Source organism: Apodemus sylvaticus, chromosome 3 (assembly GCF_947179515.1).
Source record: "Apodemus sylvaticus chromosome 3, mApoSyl1.1, whole genome shotgun sequence".
NCBI classification, from domain to species: Eukaryota; Metazoa; Chordata; class Mammalia; order Rodentia; family Muridae; genus Apodemus; species Apodemus sylvaticus.
Genome location: NC_067474.1, coordinates 48739825 through 48755684, shown reverse-complemented (window position 1 = coordinate 48755684; position 15860 = coordinate 48739825). Strand labels below are relative to the sequence as shown.

At 49.3% G+C, this 15860-nt stretch overlaps 1 protein-coding gene across 1 annotated transcript in view; it reads left to right on the top strand.

The window, feature by feature from the left end:
• Mob3b (MOB kinase activator 3B) overlaps positions 1-15408 on the top strand; it is a 196514-nt gene extending 181106 nt beyond the window's left edge. The window contains exon 4 of the mRNA XM_052176231.1: positions 14066-15408. Coding sequence (XP_052032191.1) covers positions 14066-14095 — 30 coding nt within the window. The 3' untranslated portion in view covers positions 14096-15408. The remainder of the gene's footprint in view (positions 1-14065) is intronic.
• The last annotated feature ends 452 nt before the right edge of the window (positions 15409-15860 follow it).

The following is a 15860-nucleotide window of genomic DNA, read 5'->3' as shown; positions in this document are numbered from 1 at the left end:
GTATCTACACGGCAGTTCACAACTGTCAAAGTCCAGTTCCAGGATCTGGTCTCCAAGGACACTGTACACACACACACACACACACACACACACACACAATTAATTGTATGCATTTATAGGAATGTAGGCAAAGTACTTTTACATAGGAAAAAATAAATCTTTGAAATTTTTAAATTTCATACAATAATCACATAGGAAATTTTTCTGTAATTTTTTTTCACTACTTGGAAACACAAGCAGCATTCTTAGATTGTAAGCCATATAAAAGCAGGCATGGACTGGATTTGGGCCACACATTGTATTCTCCTGGTCTCCGTTGTAGAGGGAAAATGGGTTTCCAAGGTCTGTCCACAATATGTGAATGATCTAGGTTTAAAATCTTGCTCTGCCAAGTATTAACCATGTAACCTCAGGCAAGACAGTGAGCTCTCCAAGCTCAGCTCCTCTATAAAAATAGCTCAGCAGCCACCCACAGAGAGGAGAGTCAGTGCCCAAACAGCGGGCAAGATGGTGACTGGCTCCAAAGGTCCCCGGGCAGAGGCTGCTCCTTGGGTAAAGCACTTGCTGTTCAAGTGCGAAGATCACAGTTCAGATCCAGTACCCACATAAGGTTGGGCTGGGCGTGGCAGCCAGCTGTAATCCCAGCACGCTGGAGGCAGAGGTGGGAGCGAGCTGTCCAGAGCAGACTGGCCGTCTTCCCTAGCTCTGGGTTCAGCTTCAGTATGTAAGAGTGTGATGAATGAATGAGGAAACCTCAGGCATGCACACATGTGCAAAACATGGATGCATCCATACCAACACACCACACATATAAAAATAGGAAAAGAGCTCCCAAAATAATCCAAAAGATGCAGTTCTGTAGGAGCTGGAGACATTGCACAGGAGTCCCTGGCTTGTGGGGATTTCTATTAGGATTTTTTTTGTGACCTTATGGTAGAAAGCATACTTGGAATTTTGAGGTTTGGTCTTCTTCCAGGCCGGTGATAGGATATTCTCTTGTGAGGCCAGGCAGCAGAGGGAGCCTCAACTCTGTGCATGCACGTGTGTGTGCCTCTGCATGTGTGTAGCGGTGCACAAATCCCTTCCGCTGCAAAACGCTGTGCTGCTAGCCCAGATGTGTGAAGTGGATTTTCACCATGTTTACAGATTAGGATGGGTTTGCTGGGATCTACTCCCACTGCAAATTGAGACGTACATGAAGATCATGTTTTATTAAAATGAAGGTTTTCGGTTTGTTTTGGACCCCTTACTTCGTCTAAACAACGCTCTTCCTGCCAATGGGAAGGGCCTGCTAAGAATCTACAAACTTCCCAAAGTACAAGCTCGTCGAGGAAGAGACCCCCTCCTCCACATTTCACCAGGCACACAATGCAAGTCTTATTAAGCGGTGGCAGACTCGTCCTGTGATGCATTCAAGGCTGACCGGCTTCTATGAGACTCTTTGTTTTTTCCAAGGGAGGTAAATTCTTCCTCCAGGCACCCATGACCTGAAAGTTCAGAAAACTTCCAAAATGACTGATCATGGCTTTTTGAAGGTCATTTATAGTTGAGCCCATTCATTAAAACTCTAGTGCCTACAGCAGCCCCACAGCGGGTGGAATCCCGCTCCCAGCCAGTGCCTTCTGGGTATCGATGGAAGCCCAATGACAGAAACAGAAAGGAAGAGTGCATCATGGTGCCCATCCCCAGCTCCCAGGAGCGGGCAGGCTCCACAAGGAAGCTTCGAGCAATGCAGAAATCTACTTCCCTCCTCGAAGGATAACTTGAGCCATCTGCAGCCAGCCCAGCCGTGTGAGTGAATGCAGGGTGTGGGAGGAAGAAGCTAGACTTGTGACAGACACCACACGGTTGCGTTCATTTTTCCTGGGGAGAGGAAAACAAATGTCCGGTCAGCCCAGAAGGGAACCAGTGACAGACCAAAGTGCTGTCTCACCAAAGTCCAGCTGACCCATACCAATGCATCTACTGAATTTACTTCCTTACAGAGCAGCACAGATAAGGGATCACTTTCAGGAGTGTCTGACAAACAGCTGAATCTCTGCGAAGTCCCACACCACCAGGGACGGCAACTTCATGGAAGCTACCAGGGAGCCCTGCTTTTAGTTAGATGTGTTTCCTGTGCATAGCGTAGTCCCTCCAAACACCTCTTGTAGCTGGGAGAGACAGTAAGAGCTAGAATCTGAGATGAGGGGGCTCCTGACCTGGGTCAGTGACTTCTCCGCCCCTATCTAGACCTGTTTTCCACTCTGTTCTTTTTGTTGTTGTTGTTTTAGTTTGGGGGGGGGTTGGATTTGTTTTTTTCGAGACAGGGTTTCTCTGTGTAGCCCTGGCTGTCCTGGAACTCACTCTGTAGACCAGGCTGGCCTCGAATTCAGAAATCTGCCTGCCTCTGCCTCCCAGAGTGCTGGGATTACAGGCGTGCGCCGCCGCCCCCCCCCCCCAGCCTTTCCACTCTGTTCTTCTGTTCAAGTTGCCATGTGCAGTTGAATGAAAATAGCCACCATGAGTCCATAGGACGTGGCACTATTAGGAGGTGCGGCCTCGTTGGAGTATACACAACTTTGTTGGAGGAAGTGTGTCACTCGGACTGGGCTTCGGGGTTTCAGAAGATCAAGCCAAGCCCAGGGTCACTCTTTGGTCCTGCTCTCTGCTGATTCAAAATGTTGAACTCTCAGCTCCTTCTCCAGCGCCATGTCTGCCTTCATGCCATCATGGTGACAATGGGCTAGACCCCTGAACTGTACGCCAGCCCCAGTTAAATGTTTTCCTTTATAAGGGTCGCTGTGGTCACAGCGTCTCTTCACAGCAATGAAACCCTCACTAAGAAGATGGCATCTTGTTTTGACTGGAGGAATAAACACCATACAACAATGACCTTTAGGGACACTCTGAGGAAACTGAGCAGACAGAAATGGGAATGGGAGAGAGCAGTAAAGGGAGGCCACAGTGAGCAGCTTCTGTGCTATGCTGGGTCACAGGTGGCATTGCGTACAGCAAAGATGGTGTCTGTTCACTGTCCTGTCCTGGTCAAGGAGTAGTAGCCCCTCAGCAAGATGAGTTAGCAGAAGTGCACGGTAGGTGAATCATGTCAGAGAAAGTCACCGTTGTGATTATAAAAAAGATAAGGGGTGTTAATATATGTTCTATGGGGTGTGGTGAGGTGTGGGGGAAGGGGGTGTCTTAGCGGGCACAGGCCGAGGCATCCCTTCCCCCTGAGGGACCAGACTCATGACAGAATAGTACAAAATAGCGTTAATTCAGGGCATGTTAAGGGGGTAGTAGAGACAGAGAAAGGCAAGGAGAGAGGAGAGAAGTAGAGGCCGGCCATGACCACATGGAGAGAGGGGGAAGGGAAGGGAGAGGAAGAGCCCAAGAGGAGAAGAGAGAAGCAAGCAGGAAACAGGGGTAAGAGAGGCAAGAGAGAGAGGAGGGGGCAAGCAGCCCCTTTAATAGTGGGCCGGCCTACCTGGCTGTTGCCAGGTAACGGTGGGGTGCTGAAGTCATGATGCTAGAAAGAATGCTGCTTCAGAGATCTTGTACTGGCTGGTTTTGTGTGTCAACCTGACACAGGCTGGAGTTATCACAGAGAAAGGAGCTTCAGTTGGGGAAATGCCTCCATGAGATCCAGCTGTGGGGCATTTTCTCAGTTAGTGATCAAGGGGGGAGGGCCCCTTGTGGGTGGTTCCACCTTTGGGCTGGTGCTCTTGGGTTCTGTAAGAGAGCAGGCTGAGCAAGCCAGGGGAAGCAAGCCAGTAAGGAACATCTCTCCATGGCCTCTGCATCAGCTCCTGCTTCCTGACCTGCTTGAGTTCCAGTCCTGACTTCCTTTAGTGATGAACTGCAATGTAGAAGTATAAGCTCAATAAACCCTTTCCTCCCCAACTTGCTTCTTGGTCATGATGTTTGTGCAGGAATAGAAACCCTGACTAAGACAGATCTGTAGGGATCTTGAGAACAGAATATGGTAACACCAGAGTATCGTTACTTGTCTTATCTTGTGATAAAATACTAAACAAAAGTGACCTCAGGAAAGAAGTGCTTGTGGGGGCAGTCCATCCTGTTGCAGAGTGGGTTAACAGGAGTCTGGGGCAGCTAGGCACCCAGCAGTGCCCCTCCTGTGAGGAAGGAGAGTAACGGATCTCCTGCTGAGCTGCTTTTCCTTTTGTTCAGTCCGAGACTCCCAACATGGAGTGGTGCTCCCCACAGCTCAGGTGGGTCTTCCTACTCCAGGTAACCTAATCTAGATAATCCCTCCAAGGCACACCCAGAGGCTGATCCACTCTAGATGTTTCTGACCTAATCGAAATCGTTTATTCACGAGCATGGTGCCCAGGGGCCCGTGTCTCCCGCATGGTTCTATGACTTGTTTGTTGATGTAGCAGCCATCACACCCCGGGACCCACATTCTCCTGACAGGAGGCACCCAGCGGTGTGCGCCTAACACTACGGTTCAGAGAGAGGGCTTCAGTTCTGCAGCTCTTCCTCTTCTGTGAATCAGTGTAAACTGAGGGCTGACTGTGTTTACATAAGGCAACTCCTTTTTAATGTTTGGGGGGGGGCGGCTTGGGAAAAGAACAGCAGTCTGCTCTTTGTATAGGTTATGAATAATTCTTCTCAGTGGGTGGTGGGAATCCGTGTTTATCTGTCCATACTTATGTCTGTATGGATTTGAGGGCCTGCACGTATGTGTACATGCTCAGACCCACCTTTGGATAGAGGAAACGTCCTCTGTCTAAGTAATGTGGGCGGCTAGGAACAGAATTAATCAAATAAATATTGTTCTTTCCGGTCAGGGAGCTCTGGCCTGCTACATTGCTATTTTTATTTCGTTTGACTCATTCACCACCCACATCCCTAAAAGGCACCAAAAAGGACATTTTTTAATTCTTCTGCACTGGCTGGATCTCATCCATACTTGTGAGGGTTTTGGGGTTTTTTGTTTTGTTGTGCTTTGTTTTATAGTCTGACTGTTCTCCTGCCTTCTTCAACAATCTCAGACTTCGGAATGCTCCCGAGGGAGGGGATCAGCCCTAGCTCTGGGGCTCTCAGGAGTGATCCCACCCCGTGGCTAGTGCAGATGCGGCGTGGCCGCTGACCCGGGCTAGTGCAGATGCGGCGTGGCCGCTGACCCGGGCTCTGCTGACAGCATGTGCTGCTTGGAGATAGGGAAGGCTCGGTGCCTGGGCACGGAGCCGACGGAGCCCTTTAGAGGACAGACTTAGAAGCTTCAGACTTGCTGTCCTGATGACTGTGTTCGTGACGATGCCAAGATGCTGACCCTCGGTTCCCCCTGCAGACTGGGGAGACCACACACAGTGACTTCGTTCCGGAGGCTGTACAGTGCAGTGTCTGGCACCCAGGGGAAGATAGATGTGCCTGGGGCGGACACAGTGAGATGCTCACTGTGTTGTTTTGCCATCACCCCATCCTTCTTACGCTGCTTCATGCGATACCTGCCCCCCAATCTGCCAAGTGTTATCTGTGCAGATGTGTAGATGGACATTTGATATGCACCGTCACCGGTCACCGTCATCAGCTTCCTACTGGCCTTTCCACCACCCACCCACCCCTCCAAGTTCTTGTGATATGGGCACAGTTACCTTATAAAAATCTCATGCGAAAATGTTCAGGCCCCATAATCTGCTATTACCTGCTGGTCGGTTTGACCACAATTGAACAGAGGCTTCCAGCCAGAGAGCCTGCCTGTCTGCGGGCCAGAAGGAGGATCTCTGAGCTCGGAGGAGAGAACGGCATAAATTCATGCAAGAGTTTCTGACCTTCATCTCTCTCTCCATCATAATGAAAACAGCCAGCTGTGCCTCACCCTGCACGGTGGACAAGAAGTCCCGCGGACTTACCCATCCGTTCAGAGAAGTGGGGTGGGAATCGCCAAGGGTGTTTGCCCAAGGACCGGCATCATTTCCCCTGGTCCACATAGCTATTTGGAGTCTAGAAAGTGAGAAGAGAAATGGAAGCTAGCCTTGTCTAGAGAGCTGCGGTCCCTTCACCAGGTCCCTGCTGCAGCGAAGCTGGGTGTGGCTCCGGCATCCACAGCAGTCCGGCTTTTCAGAAGGGAGCTGGCTGGGGGATCACTTAGGATGTTTTATATTTTGCCTGTTTCCTTTACACAACTTCTCCTCTTCCTTTGCTGCGGATGTTACGACGGGCAGCAGCCCTAACGTCTCCCCTGGCTCCCTCTCGACATCATCTCTACCCTTCGGAGGGAGAATCAACTTCCAGGCCACGTGGTTAGCCAACAGCCACCTGAACAGCCCATGGACTCCTCAGCCCAGGGCCCTTTTCTCTTGCCTGGGAGTTGCTCTGTCTGCCATCTTGGTGGGATACAAACTCCTAAGACACCTAAGGGGGCGTGGCTGACCTGGAGTGTTCCTGTCCTGCAGGAGCAAGTGCAGGGGCCAGGCCTGCGCCATGCTGTGAGGACATCCAGAGCAGAGGGAATGTGGGGACTACTCCTATGTCTCTTTGGGCTCAACTGTGTCTCCCGCAGGAGCTGAGGAGTAATGCCTCCTAATCTTGCATGCACACTGGAATGGCCGCAAGGTCCCACGACAGAGCCAGGACCTCTGAGTCTGTGGAACTAAAGTGATAATCTGTTCTGATTCTATAGCACCCAAACCCACATCTGCCTATTGTCCGAGGTGCTTTAACACCAGTGTCCCCGTCATTGTCCTGTGTCACAAGCACCCTTCCCCCATTTGCAGTCAGGAATGATCTCCCTCTGGCACGGATGAGCTTGGCAGCACAGCATCTCTAGCTGATGCCAGCTAAGCACTCCTCCTCCATGGAAACGGCCAGGCTGAAAGGGACTTGCACTGGCTACAAATAAGAGACGAAGCCACAGCAGACTGCAGGCCTCCTGAGTGTGGGAGCCTGGCCTGGCCTGAGGGGAGTGGGTGTGGCCAGGAGCCAGCTATGAGGGGGAGTGGGTCAGTCCTGGTGGGGACCTCACCTGGCAGCTCTGGGCTAAGGGGTCGAATGTACTTGTGGCAGAAATGGGATTCTCAAGATGGTCAGTGATAGCCGGGTGGTAGTGGCGCACGCCTGTAATCCCAGCACTTGGGAGGCAGAGGCAGGTGGATTTCTGAGTTCGAGGCCAGCCTGGTCTACAGAGTGAGTTCCAGGACAGCCAGGGCTATACAGAAAACCAAAAAAAAGGAGGAGGAGGAGAAGGAGAAGGAGGAGGAGGAGGAGGAGAAGGAGAAGGAGAAGAAGAAGAAGAAGAAGAAGAAGAAGAAGAAGAAGAAGAAGAAGAAGAAGAAGAAGAAGAAGAAGAAGAAGAAGAAGAAGAAGAAGAAGAAGAAGAATTACTGTAACCATGGACAGACAGGCAGGCAGGGAGACAGACAGACAGATGGGAGGGCGGACGGACGGACAGACACACAGGCAGATGCATGGCAGAGGTTGCAGGGACAGCTGAGGCCCAGCACTAGGGGAGGAAAGTATGGTGGGGTCTCTAGAGAGAATCAGAACCCACAGGACAGAGAAGAGAGAGAAAGCCCCTTATGCTTTGGGCAGGGGCACAGCGGGAGCCTGCAGCCAAACACTCTACTTCCCAGGCAGGGGGCAGGGAAGGAAGGTGACAGGATAGGCTTTCATGTAAGCTAGCTTCAGTCTCACGATGTCCAGACAGCTTCCAGACCAAAGAGATGATGATGATGATGATGATGATGATGATGATGATGATGATGATGATGTTTAAAGCACAGAACTCATAGAAATTTGGTTGATGGGTGTCAGAATCATCTCACGGAGCTATCCAATGGAGGCCATTTTCAATTTTGAAAGCTGGGATCAGACAAGGAAGTGTGTAACTCACGCAAAGCTTAGGGTGTTTTCTCCACCCCCACCTTCCCTACAAAAACAAAACAAAACAAAACAAAACAAAAAAAAAAAAAAAACAGGCAAAAGTCATTGAAAAGTATTTCCTAAAATTAAATGTGACTTCTCCTGGGCGTTTAGTTCCAGTTCCCCATTCCACTGCTCTTTAAGTTACTGGAGCCCTTTTTTTTTAAAGCAAGAAGTAATAGGAGTATTAAAAGTATCCAAAAAAGGGGGCTGGAGAGATGGGTCTTTGCTTAAGAGCACTGACTGCTCTTCCAAAGGTCCTGAGTTCAATTCCCAGCAACCACATGGTGACTCACAACCATCTGTACAGCTACAGTGTACAGTATACATAAAATAAATAATCTTTTTAAAAAAGTATCCAAAAGTCAGAGACTATGTCAAGGACAAAAATATCAAAAATCGGAAGCACAAAACTAAGCGTGATTTAATTTACCCAACTATAACTCACATTACACATAAATTATATTTATAACTGCCTCAAATCATCTATACTGTGTAAGACTTGAAAACATATTCTTCATCACACAACAATATACACTAAGGTATACAATATACACAGTACGCAATTCAGACTGAGGCTGATTGTGTAATGAATTCCAGTGCTCGAAGAAAACCAGGCATGGGGGCCAGAATGGAGTGAACAGTGCTTTCGGGAGTCCCCGTGAGAACTTGCCAGGCATAGAAGAAGTGGAGACACTCACTGGGTAGAACACACGGCCAGGGAGAAACCCCAAGGCACCAGACTTGTGGAGAAGGGGAAGCTGGCCGGCCTGGCTGTCTGTAAGGTGCAGCCCATGAGCAGAAGGTGGTGAGACCCGCCCAGACCAGCTTCCTCCCAAGGCCGCAGAATGTGGAAGTTGGTTCCTGGCTGTGGAGAATGAGGCTGACGGAGTAACAGATCCAAAGCCTGCCTTTATTTCTCCCACAGGAGCACATTTAAGAAAACTTGTAATGTTCTAAGTTAGCATTAGGACAAGCCTGTTAGTAGAGCCCCCTCCCCCTCACGTTCCCCACCCCTGTTGCTGTTCCTGGCCCTGGCCTTAACTCCTCCTCTAGTCCCTTTCCCACTCTCCGGCTCTCTTCTAGCCACTTTATCCACACATACGTAGTGTTTGCGTGCGTGCACTCACACACACACACACACACACACATTTATGCATTACAGGCTAAGATCTGCATGTAAGAGAGAACATGTCTTTCTGACGTCTAATTACTTCCCAGCCCATCCATCTTCCTACAAATTTCTTGATGCCGTTTTAAAGCTGAATGAAACTCCATTGCATGTCGCCCCTGTGTTTTCATTGCCCTTCATGTGTCGGTGGACATCTAGGCTGGTTCCGTTTCCTTGCTGTTCTGAATAGGGCAGCAATGGACATGGGTGAGTGTGCGTGGTAAGGTGAGAGTGTACGCCCAGGTGTGGAATAGCTGGGTCCTAAAATATTGAGATACTTTTCAAGCAAAGTATAGACTCTTGTCAGAGACTCCTAAGAAATCTCCCCTGCAGAAATCATCCTAAGCATGCTTCAGGCTTTGCTAACCTGCCGTATACATGTTGTGTTCCACTCTCTGAGAAAGACACTGAGCCTGCTCCCCTTGAGGAAGAAATGGAGGAATGAATGTCTTTGCCTCTGTTGGATTAGCCTTCGAGGTTCCATAAACACTGTGGCTGGAGACTATTTCTTTAAACGGTTTGATAGCACCACCAAGTGGCAACGAAGTAGAATGCAGCCTTACAGCTTTGGAGCGGGGGGGGGGGGGGGGGGGGAATTCTCTCCTACCCCAGCTTTCCCTCCTTCGTCCTCTCCTCCCAACCTCCCCTCTCTTCCATTTCCCTTCAGAAAAGGGCAAGCCACCCGGCAGTGGTGGTGCACACCTGTAATCCCAGCACTTGGGAGGCAGAGGCAGGTGGATTTCTGAGTTCGAGGCCAGCCTGGACTACGGAGTGAGTTCTAGGACAGCCAGGGCTACACAGAGAAACCCTGTCTCGAAAAACAAAAACAAAAACAAAAACAAAAAAAGAAAAAGAAAAAAGAAAAAGAAAAGAAAAGAAACGGCCAGGCCTCACAGGGATATCAAGGAAACACGGCACATCAGCGTTGCAATACGGCTAGACGCATCCTCATATTAAGGTTGGATGAGGCAACCCAGTCGGAGGAAAAGAGGGCTGTGCTTTTTAAAATGAAGCGTGAGTGCCTGGCATGCATGCAAGTGGATGCCAGAGAGCCCTTGGAAGAGTCACTTCTCTCCTCGCACCAATGTTTTTCCGGTGTGGTAGCAAGCACCTTAACCTGCTGAACCGTCTTACCAAGCCATACCTATAGATTTTCAAAGGTTACATCCAAGAACAATGTCCTTCCATTTGTGACCTGTCATTAAAACCATATTTCCCCGTAGGAATTCAAGAAGCATCTCAGAAACAGCTTTTCTTCCGCCCGTTGGGCTCACACAGTGGTGCAGAAAGCCCCGCTCGATACTAACTCCTCGCAGCCTAACTCAAGGGCCTTGGCTCTGTTCTTGCGCACTCTCCACTCTTCAAAAAACTCTTCCGTGTAAACATGCATACTCCAGGAAACACAGCTGTCCTAACACTTTTCTCCATCGCAACTAATAATTCAGAGTGATATCAGTCTAGCTGAAGAGAGTAGGACCTCTAACATTTTGAAAACATAGAAATTACCTGCAACTGTCTATAATTAATGTACAAGTCAATGAATTTCCAAGTTATCACTCAAGAGCGTATCTATTCCCGGCTCAGTGGCTTCGGCTAGAGCCCCACGCGGTGTGGAAAGGCCGGCCTCCACAGACACGTGGCCTTGCTTGGCTCCCACACGTGCCGTGTGGCTTTAGTGAGTCGCTCTGCTTTCTCCAACCTCCCACCTTGCCAGTGCAGTGCACATCAGTCCTTCAGGGCTACAGCCAGGGCCTCACGATTCTCCAGCAGCGCAGCCGGCAAGAACCGGAGAGACCTCGGCCCCTCACAACCTATCCCTGGCTGTTCACTTCAAACAAGCTCCCAGGCTAGACTGCTTCTGCCGGACAGTTGTGGGTCCCTCTCGGAGCTCTGTGTACATAAACACGAGGTCATGTTTAGCCTCGGAGTTGTTCTCTTCCTCTCAAATACACAATCTGTAGTCAAGCGTCAACGCGGAGTACAAGAACCTTTAGTTTTGATTTTCATTTCCTTGCTTGTTTATACCCCAGGCTAGCCTGAGCCTCCCAAATATTGGGATTGCAGTTGTATCCCTATGTTCAGTTCACAAGAACCCCCGGAGACTTGAGGTGGGCACAGTAGATTTCTCTCGTGTCTGTCGTGGTTATTTCCTCTCCTCGCAGAAGGTGCACGCTTCTTCCTCATTTGTCCGTGTTCCTTGCTATCCACACCCTGCTGCGTCCGGGAGTGTTGTGCTCCAGCGTAGCATCACCCGATCCCTGAGCCCAGCTCACCTCTCTGCCGCCCCTGGCCCGTCCCCTCTACCTCTAAATCTCAGCTCCTCCGTGTCAGAGTGTTTATTAACAGAAAACTCTTCCCAGGCCACATCAGCCAGCAAGGGGTGACTGATGTCAGGTCCCTGCTTCTGAACCACATCGATAGAAAGGGGTCAGAGAAGGGAATTAAGATGGGGTGGGCCTGTGCATATATTAATGCATGTTACCTTCCCTTGGTGCACTCGCCCACACACTACATTGTACAGGTGAAGAGACCGAGAACCTGTGTGTTACTTGATTAAGTAAACACTTATTGAATCTGATTATCCAGTACTGGGGTCCCAAGGGCAAACAGCGAGCAGAGTCCATCGGGTCTTGCCTGGGATGATCCAAGAAGCAGGAATGAAGGGCTTTTCTGAGCTTTTCTGTAGGCATAATGTCATTATACTCTGTAAAGTCTACCCTTTTATTGTTCAAATGCTGATTTCTCGATCCAGCAATCTGACAATCCAGACACAGCATTGTAATGTTTAAGAATCTCCTGTCTCAAGTTTGTGCAAACAATGCTCACCATTTATTCTCTGCCTTGTCAATAAAATCTGGAAAGGCCAATAACTAGACAACAGAAAGAATGGGGCGGGACTTCAGCCAGCCAGGGGAGGAGGGAAAGAAAGAGAGGATTCAACGTGAGGAAGGGATCTGAGGAGACATCAAGGCCAAACGCCCCTCAAGCCCAGACAGCCAGACCAATACAAAAATACCAGTGTCTCGGGGACTTGGCTATGAGTCAGGCAGATGGGATTAGAGAAATAGAATGGAATTGTAATACCTGGGTATTGTACTTTAAGTTGAAAATAAATCCTGGTCTCTCTGTGTCCTTATTGGGGAACTAGCTAGGATTTAAAAACCAACCAGCTGCTGTAATGATTTACTACATGCATACATATTTAAATTACCATTCTACCTTTGACTGGTGAGGAGGGGTCCTATGGCTGTTAAAGGGGAAAGAAGGGATATAACCCTGGGCGAGAGATGTCCCCCAAAACAGACATTTTACCAGAGTCATGATGCTCTTCATGTGGGTGAATAGCAGGAGGCAGAGGAGAGACTGAAGTGCGTCTGAGCCTCATTTTAATATGCTTCCTGCCTTTGTTGGGAAGTCCTTGAAGTTATGTCATTATTTCAGTGTGTGAACCACCACGTTTCTTCCCCACCCCACACCTCCGCACCCCCACTCCCTCACACCCCCGCCCTCAAAGACTATAGGTACCTGAGAACATCGGGCCCATCTCCTAGTACGTGGGTCATACGGTAAGATAAGGAAGTGGCCAGTAGGAGTTCAGCATGTGCATTTGTATACTGACTGTAATGCAGTGGGAAGCTTCCCGGGTTTAGCAAGGAATGGAAGAGTACCTGGCCCACACACCGTGTCCTTTCTTTAACCCGCACAGTCTGTATGGTCTTCAGACAGCCTACGGGGCACCGGGGCACTCTGACACTAACTCCTCTGAGTCAGATGTTTGCTGTTTTGTTGTCTGGAATGACCCGGGCCAGCACAGAGCGGCTGCAGTCAGTTCTGCAGCAAATGGAGCTCAGAAGCAACTCACTCATCTAATTAGAATTACTTAGTCTCGTCTTCCCCAAATGCTGACAAGCTCGAGGCTCTTTGGCAGCCTGCAGCCCCCGCTGTTCTTCACGATGAAAAGAAGTCCCTTGCACCAGCATTGTGGGAAATAAAGATGAAAGCCCCCGGAGAGATGCCGTGAGCATTTCTTCCTGGCACCTCCTCCGACAACCCCACACGTCCTAATTCTTCCCAAATAGTCCCACTCTCTGTGTCTAAGCATATTAGCCTTTGGCAGCCATTATCACGAAACCCACCACACACCCAGAAGCAGCACACCCTAAACAAAGTCAGGTGTGCACAGGCAAAAAGGCATGACCACCTCCACAGGTGGATTCCAGGTCTTCCAGGCAAATGACGTCATCATGTCTGAACTGGCAAGATAACTGGCAGTTAGCCAGGGAAAGAGGGTAGAGATGGGATTGGGTGTGAATAGGCCAGCCCGCGAAGAGTCTCAAAGGAAAAGAAAGGAATGTCCATTTGGGAGCTACGCATTCCCACAAGAGCCAGGAAGGTAATGCACACAGGTAGATTACAGGCCAGACTCTGGTGTTTCTTCCTCTTCCTTTATTTCTCTTGACTTGTACATGATTGCATTCTTCATTTCCCCCCCCCCCCCATCTCTGATTGAAACTTAGTCAAATAGAAGATGTTTTTCTATCCTAAAAATAGCAGCCCAAACCCGTTATCATACCAGTTGGCCAGTGCTACTTGGCTGTCTTCGAAGAGACAACGGGAAGGGGTGGAGATGAACACTGGGGGCCATCCGACATGACCTCCTGAGAGGAGGGTTGCTATTTAATTCCAAGGGGTCAGTGGCTCCAGATCTTGCTCCCCACTCCCCGCTGCGAAGAAGCAAGTAGCTTGGATTCTCGGCAAGAGAGTAAAGTATTTTAAACGGTGCCTTAATTCAAGAAAAAGTCAGTGGGAAGGAAAATGAGAGAGAGAGAGAGAGAGAGAGAGAGAGAGAGAGAGAGAGAGAGAGAGAGAGAGAGAGAGAGAGAGAGAGAGAGAGAGAGAGTCACAGACTCTTAGCAGCTCAAGCCTACAGACCAAATGCGGTCTCGTGGCGCAGGCAAACATTCCCCGTGTGTCCACCATTTGCCCTGCTCATCGTCCCCTAACGGCCCTTCTCTCCTCACTTTCCAGAAAGAGATGACAACCAGGATGTGTCACTAACACTCGGCCCCATCTTCTGGAAGAAAGGAGCACTGTTGCCACCAGGAGTCCCCATGGGACAGGACGTGGCCCTCGGTGGCTGAACGGATCCTGACTTCCAGGAGCAGGAAAGCTGGAGTCCCACAAGGACTTCTTACTCACCTCATGTGCTCGCAACCCTCTAAGTGCTGCTAGCCAGGACCTGTGGGCCGCACAGACCGCAGCGAGAAGGACCAGCCTTAACCCCTTGGGCCGAGGACAGGGCCGGAGAGGCTGCTGCACTTCCGCCCACTTCCGTCACACTTCTGCCTGTGACCCACCCGCTAGGCTTTACTGGAATTCGGGTTCTGAGACTGAGGGTTTTGTTGTGGTGGTTCTTTTCCACTTATGCCTTCTTGACTAACTTCTCTGTCACTTATTTTTCTAAGTCCTAAGCAAGCGCGGGGCTACCATATAGGTAGTACGTTTTCCTATCCCCTCTCTCCTCGACTCCCTGCAGGTCTCTGGGCCTGTGGCTTAGCCTTACATAGGGCTCGGAGCTGGGGAAAGCCTGCAATTCTCCTGAAAACATTCCCTCATGGGCAGTTTCACCAGGGACCACTTACTCGATGGGCTACATGGTCTGTGCCCCAGACAGGCCACTCACATGCCACACTCTTTGGGAAGAGTCTGGCGACAGGAAATAAAGCTAGTGTGTTATAGTTTACCCTAGTCAGAATGTATTCTTTGTAGCCACAGTCATTTCTAGATGCTGCCATTAAAGATATACTCTCCCATTTCCCAGAAGAGAGGAAATAAAGTTTTTAAAGGACCAATAAGATTCTTGAGCCAGATTAGTGCAGTGTTTGTTCTTTATTAAGGGGTAGTGAGTCCTGGCTGATCCTATATATATATTATGGGGATTTCAGTGACAAGACAACAGACAGTTGGTACAAATAGATTAAATACTCTTGACCTGTAGCCTTCCCAACTGACCCTTCCCTCCTATTTCCCTCCCTGTCCTCTCATTCTCTTGTTCTCTCTCTCTCTCTCTCTCTCTCTCTCTCTCTCTCTCTCTCTCTCTCTCTCTCTCCCTCCGTCTCCTGTGCTATATGACACAAAATTCATTTCTGTCCAGTGGGTGTGCGACAGTCACCAAGGTCTTCCTTCTACCCATTCAGTCTCAGAATAACCATGCTATGTTCTCTCCTGCCTTTGTGGAAGTTTTAGGAAATGAAATGTTGCCTTCTCTGATTCCCTCACAAAACTGGGTCTCTCTGAAGCTTGACTAAGAAGTACCCGTACGCCCCTTGAAATTGAATTTAATAAAGTATCTGTTGGTGGAGGGAAGCAGACACGAATGTATTCTTGCAGTCGATGAAATAACTAAAGACGACTACGTTAGTCTGATGTTACTTAGTATGCATAACGTGTTAAAGCCATTCATGGCTGCTGCAAAAGCCTAGAAAGCACGACATCTTCGTGTAAATGAAGAAGCTGACCGCACGGCCGGTCTCGCAGAAGTTGTCTTCTGAAGCTCACCACTACCAGCGCTATGTTGTTGGCTTGTTCCAACCTACAGGGACAGTTTTCTTTTCTCTCTAAGTAACTTTTAGAGGCCAAGATAGGCAATGTTTTGTTTTTGTTTTTGTTTTTTGTTTGTTTGTTTTGGTTTCTTTCTTGTCAATTTCACTTTGGGCTAAAAGCATTATCAGCTGCCCTAAAGGTCCCGAGGAAAAGGAGCCCTGAATTCCTGACCCAGGCAATACACAACACCGAACCCGGGTGGAGGATGGTGGGGCTGAGA